Here is a 10,043-nt window from a genome sequence, read left to right as displayed (position 1 = left end):
GGGGTGGGGGGGGGGATCAGCTGTGTTCTTGGCCATCATGTGGTATTTCAGATTGGACGTGCAGCGATGATAGCTCAGTTCACAACGACCAAACACACACAGATCCCGTTGGTCTCATCAATGGAACATTTGGCAACTTTTTTTAAAATTCAACTTTCCATTCAGAATCTCATTGGCGTCCATTTCGGCGTCTCGCGCTCGCCATCCACTCAAAATGTAACGGTACTACTCTTTGGCCGGTTTCAAGCCCAAACGGCGGGTGCGCAGCGTGCCTGTTGGTGTTTTTCCGGTCTAGCTAGATCCGGTGGGTGTTGTAGTTTTTCTAACGTCACTAGTTAGACTAGGGCCACAAAGAACGTTAATCTCGCGATAAAGGAATTGACGCCGTTGAAATTGGTTTGTTAATGCCGTTAATAAGGCGTTTAACTGACAGCATTAGTCACAACCAGTAAAATTTGCTGCAGTTGATCCTTCCCACTCTGTCATACTCGTCAATTACTCATGGAAATCTTAATTACCACAATGAAGTATTTTTCCAAGACTTGTCCTCAAATTCATTATCATTCCTGCTGAAGTGGCTCTTGCGAGTGAGGGTGAGCCATAAATCTAGAGCATTGATTGTAATTCACAACAGATGGACTCGAAACCACAGGTGATGTCGGGAGGGGGCTAGGCAGTCGCTCCTATTTGAGAGAAGAAGGGGCAGGGGAGGAGGGTTGGGGGGGGGGGGGGGGGGGGGAAATATCTCCAACCCTCTTGAGAGGCATCACATGCTTTTCTGTTCTCAAACCTGAGTCATTAAAAGTATCAATATCTGTCACCGGACTCTCTGAGATCGTAGGCTTTGTTTTCCTGCCGTGCACAGTGAACGGGGCATTCCTGATTTCCAGCGGAGAGGGACAGGGTTTTAGGTCTTAGTTTTGATAGACCAGCAGCACTCACGCTCCCCTGCCAAACACACCGGTGGGAACTTTTCAGCGTTGACCCTCAAAACTGAGTCGAGGCTGCTGGGTCAATAAACTCTCCCTCTTTCGCCTCTTTTCATAAGCAAATTTAACCACTCTGCAAGAAAGAAGGATAATCACCCACAATCCTAATTGGCAGCTATCACGCATCACCTCACTTAATCTCTCCACTCTAAGTCTTCACAACTGAAAATCTTGATATCAAGTCTGGACAAGAATGTGAACCTACTTTGTTGTTTCTATTATAATCATTTCTAATGTGGATGAGACAGATGTAATGACAGCTTTGTAGCCTTGGGGCAGCAGGGTGGGCCAAAGTGTGTTTAAGAGGATATATTTGCTGGGTTAGAGTGTGTTAGGGTGGCCACAAAAGGGGCTCGGACTGCTTTGTAATGGATTTTTTGTTTTAGTTTTTCAAAATCAAGTTCTAGTTGTTTACCCGGTCCTCTCCGCAGACCCAGGGTGGCGTGTGGAAGCTGATAACAGGGAGAAAGGCTGTGATTTCCAGCCAACGGATGAACAGCTCCTCATCTGTGACTAGGTCTCCAGACAGAGAGCCACCTGTAAAGAGAGAGAGAGAGAGATGGGTGGAGAAAATTAAGAACAATTAAATCGGCAGATTTGAAATAGCCAGGAGGATATTGACATGTGAGTTGGGTGATTTAGGAAGTCCCGTTCTGAAGCTTGAGACACACCTGAAGACTAGCCACAAACCTTGACAAACCACATGTAAAGATTAATTCCAACAGCTTGTACAGATCTTTTAGGCTTTGCACAAGTGACAAGGCTTTGTGACAAGTGAATACAAAAGACAACAGACTTAACAACTTTTAATAACGACTTGAGTTTTTTGGCAGATAGACAACCCTTAAAAAATCTCACAGTTGTTCTGAAAATGACAACCAGCAGCCTGCACTGGTTATATGCAGTGTGATTTGCACTGAAAAGGGTATAAAATGAGGAAAAGGAGTGTTTGGATCAGAGATCCTGGATGGAGAAGCGTGGACAATGGGAACTCTAAAGAGAGAAGTGGTGAGTGAACTTTGCAAAATGTAGCAAAGTTCAGTGAAAGGCCATGACTCACCAGCCCGATGGCTGACCGCTGAGAAAAGGCATTCAGACCCAGAGTTGGCCAAAAAAAGTTCCTCGGAACACACCGAAGCCGTGCCGGCTGCCGCTGGCAGCTGATTGGGTGTACATGGGTTTGGTGTCTCTGGAAATTCAATCCCAGACTGTCCTGTTGGCTTATTAAGAATAGGATTTGAAATAGTATTGAGTAAAAGTTGACATATTCCAGTCTGTGATTATCCATCAAGATATTTTCCTTTAATTTTAGTCTAAATAATTCCTAATTTCTGCTTTTCTAACTCGAACACTAGGTATAATTTACTATAAATGAGGTATATTGACCATAAATTCAGAAAATCACTGTAAAAGAAGTTAATAAGTTAGTGTTACGTGGTGAAGAAAAAGTTAAAAACATTGATAAAAAAGCGGAAACTAGAGTGTTGAGAGACTCGAGTTGCGCTCATTCCGCCCATCATTTCCGGGTTATCACTCCACCAATCAGATTTCTTCCAGCTGCTGATAGTGCCCGCCTCCCGACCGAGCGTGTCAGGTCGGCCAAAATGAACACAGCGCGGAACACACCGGACAGACTCGAGTCACCGAACTCGCCTCGGGTTGGTGAACCAGGGACTGTCTCCCTCAGCCCTATGTCCAATTAACGGAGAGGAAAATGACCCATAGGCTGTGGTATTACCTACTGCATCAGGAATGAGGAAGTTGTATCCCAGCAGAGTGTGGTGCAGCAGGGAGGGAATGATGCCCTTCAGGCCCATTGGGCTCCAGTCGGACTGCAATGGGGTCATCCTCACAAAGAGAGGCTTATGGCTCGACCTGAGACACACATAGCATCACAATGAGCAAAAGGAGTAATCTTACAATGTAATAGATCCTTCTCTATAACCAGAGGCAGATGGTATTGGGTAAAAGTGATTGTTGATGGAGCACACAAAGAGAAGATGCTTGAAGGTGTTACCGTGTCCCTGCTGTCACGATGGTGGCGTCTCCTATCCTTGTGGCCAGGTCGGCCATCAGGCCGATGTACTTGTCTCCAGAGAGATCCTGAGGCGGCCGCAGGGCTTGCTCCTCGAACAGATTCCCTTCACCCCCCTCCAGCATGACATACTCCATCCCCAAATGGGTCTCCAGGGATCCCACTCTGTCCAGGAACCAGCTCACCGCTCCTGGATTGGTGATGTTCAGCTTTACGCAGAACTTTCCTCGCCACTGACTCATCACAGGGATCTAAAGGACAGGAGTAGATTTTATCTTGATAATTAATTAACTACAGTGGCCTAGCTGTTGCAATGACATGTTTTCTGTATTAGGCCATGTTCACACCGGTACTTGTTCTTTCACAGTTTGTTAAAAACACATTTATCACTATCACATTAGTTGTTTGTAATAATCAACTCAAGTATGCAGTGCACAGACCAAATTAAGCAGAGATACCTAAGGAGGGTAAGTTTCTGTAGGGGGGGGGGGGGGGGGGGGGGGGGGGGGGGGGGGGGGAGTTTGGGGTCGTTTGAACTGTGCAAAGAGGGTAAGCCAGCTTCGAAAAAAGCGTACCTCCTGTGGAGCCATTTTGAAGCCGTCACCCACTGTTAGCATCCCCTTGACTCCCATTCATTTTAGCGCCACTTTGACAGCAACTAACTTTACATTTGAAGCGTTTACATCTGAAGCGTTTCAAGACTCTATTTGTCCGTTGTTTCTAAAAAAACACGACAATGTATAAAAGGCTCCATTACCCTATAGCTCACTTTATGGCTCCGAAGCAGATGTTTTTGTAAAAATAGGCTAACGATTGTGCCATAACCAAGCAACTTACGGCGTCACATGATCGACTGGATGAAGATGGCAGCTTAGAGTGTAGCTCCTGGCCCAACCCTGGCAAATAGTCGGGTTGTATGGTTCCAACTTTGATATTTAACACTGTGTGCGCTTCAGAATGACTTAAAACAGAATGGCAAACAATGGCAGAGCGATACTGATGCCATTGCAGAGGCACTACTGGAGAAAAAGAAGGTCTACTTTGAACGATCTGAGATTCAACAGGTGGGAATCGACAACATCGAGAAGCTAACTGCTATTCCAGGCCAAAGATCATCTCTGGCTGCAAGCCTGGGCTCTATGAGATCTGACGTGAACAATCTAAAAACTACCGTGGAAAGCACTTCAAGTACTCTTGACAGCCATGGCCACGTTTTACAAAAGCTTCATGCAAAGATGGCAGACATGGAGGACAGAAACCAAAGACGCAATATCCGTATCGCCGGGCTGCAGGAAGGGTTGGAAGGCTCCAATGCTATCTCTCCTAAATGGCTCCTGGATCTGGCAGGTGTTCAGATTGAGATTCTGAGAGCCCACCGGATTTCCAGTGATCGCCCAAAGAAGAACAACACCACTACTCGCACGCTGATTTTCAACATGCTTCACTACACAACCAGGCCAGCTAGTCTTAGGATAGGATGGATGGGCCGTGACTTATACTGGTGACTTATAGGAAGTGGAGTTCTTGACTTTGTAGGGAGGGAACTCTCTGAACAACCAGAAGGAAATCAGAGAACCCTTGCAGAGGACTGTGAACACGGCATAAAGTTTCCAGGATGATGATGAGGATGATGAGCTTCAGGTCTCACCAGCTTTCCCTGAGCGGCTGAGGGGAGACTGAGCCAGTAGGCCTCAGTGCCGTCCATGAGGGAGGTGTGGAACTGCGTAGTGTCCACGCTCAGGAAAGGTGACAGGGTGATGGAAATGTTAAGAAGCTTGACAAGTGGCAGGTCCCTGGTCAGTCTCTTGGACATCCCCCTTTTCCTGCTGTTGAGGTAGTCATGGTCCTGCAGAGAGACATACAGAGAAATACACTGTGATAACTCATTCATTGATTTTTTCTTTCGTTGTTTTGTTCGTTTTTTCCTTTTTAGGCTACATGCTATGCGTATAGTATATTTATATAGCATATTCCTTGTATATAACTAGCCACAGTTCCCTTTCAAGGTATATGTCTAACTTTCAGTTTTTCATTTTTTTCGCTGGGCTGAGCCTTCTGTTGAGTTTTGACTAGAATAATTTCAAAGGAAGGAGCTCGTTCCTTTGAGAGGGGAATATTCTTAAGTAACTAATGATTAACTGTGCTTTACGTAATGTATTTCGTTTTTGGACTTGATGTGCAAATGAATAACTAAAACGTCAAGGTGTCCTGAAATGTCAACACTTTGCATTGGGAAGGAAGCCTAATACGAGCATCATTTAACAGTCACTCTAATACAATTTGATTTACTGATAATAATTCCAATGCTCATAAACTGGTGAGACAAACAGCTTTATATGAGAAACAGTTGCTTTATATTTGACACATTGATCCCTCTGTGTGGACTTTGTGAACTAGCTGTGACAATATGACCTCTGCCAAAACCCTTCAGTGTATTTCATTTTTCCTTTGGAATGTACAGGGTAAAGTCAAAGAGAGATTTCAGGTGACATAACTGTAAAATAAAACCTTTTAGGAATACAGAGACTGACCCCCGGAGGTGAACCAGCTGTGTGAAGAAAGGGTAGATTAGCACTTATTATGTAAGCAATTTGTTTTGTATTTTTATCTTTCATTTTATTCTGCTTCTTCTCTGAATTTCCACAAAATCATCAGAATACTACAAATTGACACAAAGAAGACCAAATCAAAGACAAGTATTTTGACTTTTTTATTATTAACACTAGTTTGGCAAACACTGCATTATGTAGCTTTTTCGGGAATAACTTTTGAAACTTAATAATAACGCACATTTTCCAATGCCTGCAATTACAAACCAGTACCAATACTGGAAAAGAAAGGGTGTGGTGTGACTGATAATTTATTAACACGTGTATAACTGGAGTAAAAGAGAAGCCTAGTTTTTACAGAGGATCATTGTTGTCGGTCACACTTCTGTAGATCCTTACACTTCATGGACAAATACATACGTTTCCATGCAGCACAGTACACTTCGTTATGGCATTTATAGAGGGGGACTGTTTCATTAGTAATGGGAGCCCACTGCAAGCATTGTGTACTGTATGCATATTACAACGTCTCGGCCTCCTCTTCTGTTGCATGGTCCAGGTCAGATCGCAGCATCAAGCTGGTGTCAGAATCACCTACTCAAGTTAGACTTGGCTCACGTCCCTTCTAATCCCAACACAACCCATTCTTCACTGTCCCACGGTTACCACACTCAGAGCAACCTGAGATCCGTAAGGGTCTCTGTTTGTACTCTCTCGGCTATATTTGTTTTGTAATGGAATATCACCGGGTATTGACTTAGATCCACTTGACAGTGATCCTTGTGGTCTTGTTTCCAGGCAGTTCCCAACAACTTCCAAGGACTATTCAAGTAACTGTATGAATGTAAACCAATGATACCAGTTTAGAATACCTGAAATGTATTAGTTGAGAATGATATGTGACATTTTCAAGTTTTAACCCTCATGTTGTCCTCCGGTCAAATTGACCCGTTTTCTTATATCAATTTTCTTTTTAATTCCCCAAAATAACATGATTGATTCCAGTCAATGCTCTTTGGCAAGTACATATCTCTACATTCATTTATTTTGGGGTGTCTTAAATTAAATTTTTAATTTTATAGCATTTGAAAAACAAATTGAAGTGGTTTTGAAATAGTAAGAGAAATAGTAAGAGTAAAAGTTGACATATTCCGGTCTGAGATTATCCATTAACATCCATTCCTTTAATTTTAGTCTGAATAATTCCTAATTTCTGCTTTTATAACTCAAACATTAGGTATAATTTCCTATAAATTAGGTTTATGGACTATAATTTCCAAAAATAACTGATAACACAAGGGTTAAGACATCCTTTAAAAAAGTGGCCAGTCGGTAATGTGGCCGGCACTCAGGGAACGAGTTTCAACATGAAGGCATGAAGCCCTAAACCATCTCTTTTTCTCATTATGACATTTCTGTGAACCTGTCCTCCCTCCTTCGCTCCCCGCCTGTCTCCAACTCTGTAGATCCACTTAAGAAAACTCTTTCATCTCTATCCTTTGACCAGTTTTGAGCCTCTGACCGATGAACCCTCGTCTGCCTCACAGCCCAGATGGTTGAAGAGGAGGATTACGGGGCCTCATTTATAAAACCTGTTACGCAAAAGTTGCGTGAAGCCGAGTGAAATTTGCGGTTGCAACATTCCTAAAAAGTCAAAATTTATAAAGAATTTCCATGCGTAAAAATGTGCCCAGTTTTCCGCAACCTTTTGACCATGCGCGTGATGGTGCGTAACGCTCCCAAGGCTTTGTAGACCTTTGTAGATTTTTTTGACCCATTTTTCTGTTTCCTGATCAGTCATCAAGGGCTCCTTTACAAGGCTGGTATATTCATTGATATGAATATTGATGATGATATGAATATATTGATATGGAGTATCCAAGACTCGCGCACAAACGCATTTCGAAATGCATGGCTGTGTTTATAACGAGTTTATAAGAGTCTGTACAGGTGTGCGCCGCATGGTCTTATGAATCAAAATATTGTGTTGCCGCCGGAAATTAGATTTCTTTGGCGCACAATATTTTTTTGGAATACAATTTACGCAGAGTTTTATGAATGAGGCCCCATGAGTCTCCAGCTACGAGGCAAAATAATCGACTCAATGAAGAGAGGATGAATAAAAGAACACCTGTACTAAAAGGGATTGACATAGCAATATATATGCACTATAGTGTTCCTGTGTAGACTACATCTTTGAAGTTCTATCACAGAAAGTTAAACTTAATAAATGAATACATTTGAGAGCTTCTCTGTAGGTACAAACATGAATTTAATTTAAGACTGTTCTTCGAATGGACAGATAATAAACCAATTGGAATAGAAAATATTTGTTCTCAAAATATAGTGTGAAAGGATCAGTATATTGGTACCTAACTTTCTGAATTCATGCATTTCCTATTGAAACTGGGCATAACCTAAAGAGGGAACATTGAACCAGTCGGATATCTTTTATCACATGATCCCGTAGAGACCATTAAAGATGCAGAGTTTAATAGGAAGTAAAAGATGGGATGCTACGTTAGAACAAAATTCGTAGTACACTTTGTGTTTTTACCTGCCAAGTTCACTCAGCTTTAATCTAACATAATACCATGAATATTTGGCTCTGCCTCCGTGAGGTTTAACTCAACCCAGTGAGATATGTTCTGTGCCTCCAAAAGAGGTCTGCCTTTGAAAGATTCCCTAGTCTGCCAAAGATTTCGAGGCTTGTGTAGAGACCAAACTGTAGAGCACGTACCATGTCGGAGAGGAGGGTGGTGGAATGTTCATTGAGGCTGATGACTCCCTCCCCCAGCTGGTGTCTCCTCAGACGGTTAGTGAAGATCCTCAGCTCCCTCTCCACCTTCGGCCCTGAATCCACATTGGCGAGCAGCTTCCAGAACGGCAGCCTAACACGCACGCACACACACACACACACACACACACACACACAGATGCATCATCCAGACCCTGCTGTTCTGAAGAACCTAGATGGACCTGGATGCGTTTTTCCACGGCATGATACCTACTAGACTCGCCTTGACTCTACTTTTCTCTCTTTCTGTCTTCTTTTTTGGTTTTCCATTTCCAAAAAAAGTCCCTGGTACCTGCTAACAGGAACTTTTTGTAGTCAGTCGAGGTTCCAAGCGAGCTGAGGTGATACCAAAAGGTGACGTGAAAACCTTCAGAATGCTGATTGGTCGGAGACAATTGTCACTATTTACTGCGTCATCATTGCTATCATTTGCTGCGTCCAGGTTAATAGAAACTAATTTGCCTTCTGGCTGTCAACACCTCGAGAATCAAAAACACCTTCAATGTTCTGTGTGTGTGTCGCGTTAGGTCACGGCAGTTTCCTGCTATGTTGACCAGCCTTGGGGCGCCTCATGCATGAGGCAGTACTAATCCGCAATGGAAAAAGGGGACGGGGCATGGCAGGCGAGGCTAGACGAGCAGGTACCATTAATGGAAAAACGCCGTTAGTTTATGACTCCCTAAATACCCACAAAATTTCAGTTTGCCACAGATGCACCCCTTTTTAAACTTCTTGGTATTTTACAGAATTCACCTTCTGACAACCAAATCGCCACTAATCTTCATCTGAACTAAATCTAGAACCCAAATCTGAACTAACCACAGCGCCTTCATGTTGGGCAGCTCCCTGCTGTGTTGGAAGAGTTGTTGCACCACTTCCTGGTGAGCAGCTTTCACGTTGTGGGCCACGCACACGGTGTACTGCAGAGGAAGACGCTCCATGCTGGCCAGCGACTGCAGGCAGAACTGCTGTCTGCTGTCCACCCCGAGCTGCAGGGGAGTATCAGGAGACACAAGCACCGCGACACCTGCATGGTGGGAATCAGACGGGAGAGGGCATTGCATTACAATTGTTGCTTCACAGAATCCAAAAAACATATCATACAATGTCTCAGTTGAAAGAGATATAAGATGGGCCATGATGTAAAGCAATAAAAATCACTGTATGAGACGGCCCTTTGCAGATTCCTCTTGTATGACATAGTGATACTGAAACCAGGATGATGGATGGAGTGTTGTGGGAGGTAGAGGGTGGACTGTGTTAGTTGATATTGCTCCACTCTGATGTGAGAAAAACACTCCCGAGAATGAGATATAGCAGTATGCGTTTAGGTGAGTTTGCCCAGGGACTGCTAGCAACTTCTAAATAGGTTACACTGCCCCCCAATGAGAGGAGTCTGGGATATATATCCAAAGTCACTTTGAAGATCATTTTTTTTCTTCGGGGTTCTAATCAAGAGCACGTCTCTTATCAATCTCAGTGACAAAACCAGGAGAACACCTGGGATTGAATTTGTCAATTTAAGCCTTCAGAGAATCTCTTGTTTCCTCTCCCACTGTACATACTGTATGTGCAGCCTTTCAGATACTGTGTGAAATGATAAGATTAGGCGAAGCAGATAATTGTGTCCGCAGATGTAGCTGCCCTTTAAGGAATGCCTCGTCCATCTCAGG

General features: G+C 43.5%; 1 protein-coding gene across 1 annotated transcript in view; it reads right to left on the bottom strand.

Annotated features, from left to right (window-relative positions):
• Positions 1–10,043, bottom strand: part of si:ch211-236l14.4 (SITS-binding protein) — a 30,754-nt gene that overhangs the window by 4,109 nt on the left and 16,602 nt on the right. Inside the window, exons 3-8 of the mRNA XM_034879553.1 lie at positions 9,190–9,397; positions 8,314–8,464; positions 4,673–4,870; positions 3,007–3,275; positions 2,728–2,864; positions 1,405–1,526 (exon numbers count right to left, since the gene is read on the bottom strand). Coding sequence (XP_034735444.1) covers positions 1,405–1,526; positions 2,728–2,864; positions 3,007–3,275; positions 4,673–4,870; positions 8,314–8,464; positions 9,190–9,397 — 1,085 coding nt within the window. The remainder of the gene's footprint in view (positions 1–1,404; positions 1,527–2,727; positions 2,865–3,006; positions 3,276–4,672; positions 4,871–8,313; positions 8,465–9,189; positions 9,398–10,043) is intronic.

The sequence above is a fragment of the Etheostoma cragini genome, chromosome 8 (assembly GCF_013103735.1).
Source record: "Etheostoma cragini isolate CJK2018 chromosome 8, CSU_Ecrag_1.0, whole genome shotgun sequence".
In the NCBI taxonomy this organism is placed as follows: domain Eukaryota; kingdom Metazoa; phylum Chordata; class Actinopteri; order Perciformes; family Percidae; genus Etheostoma; species Etheostoma cragini.
This window is presented reverse-complemented; position numbering and strand designations above follow the sequence as displayed.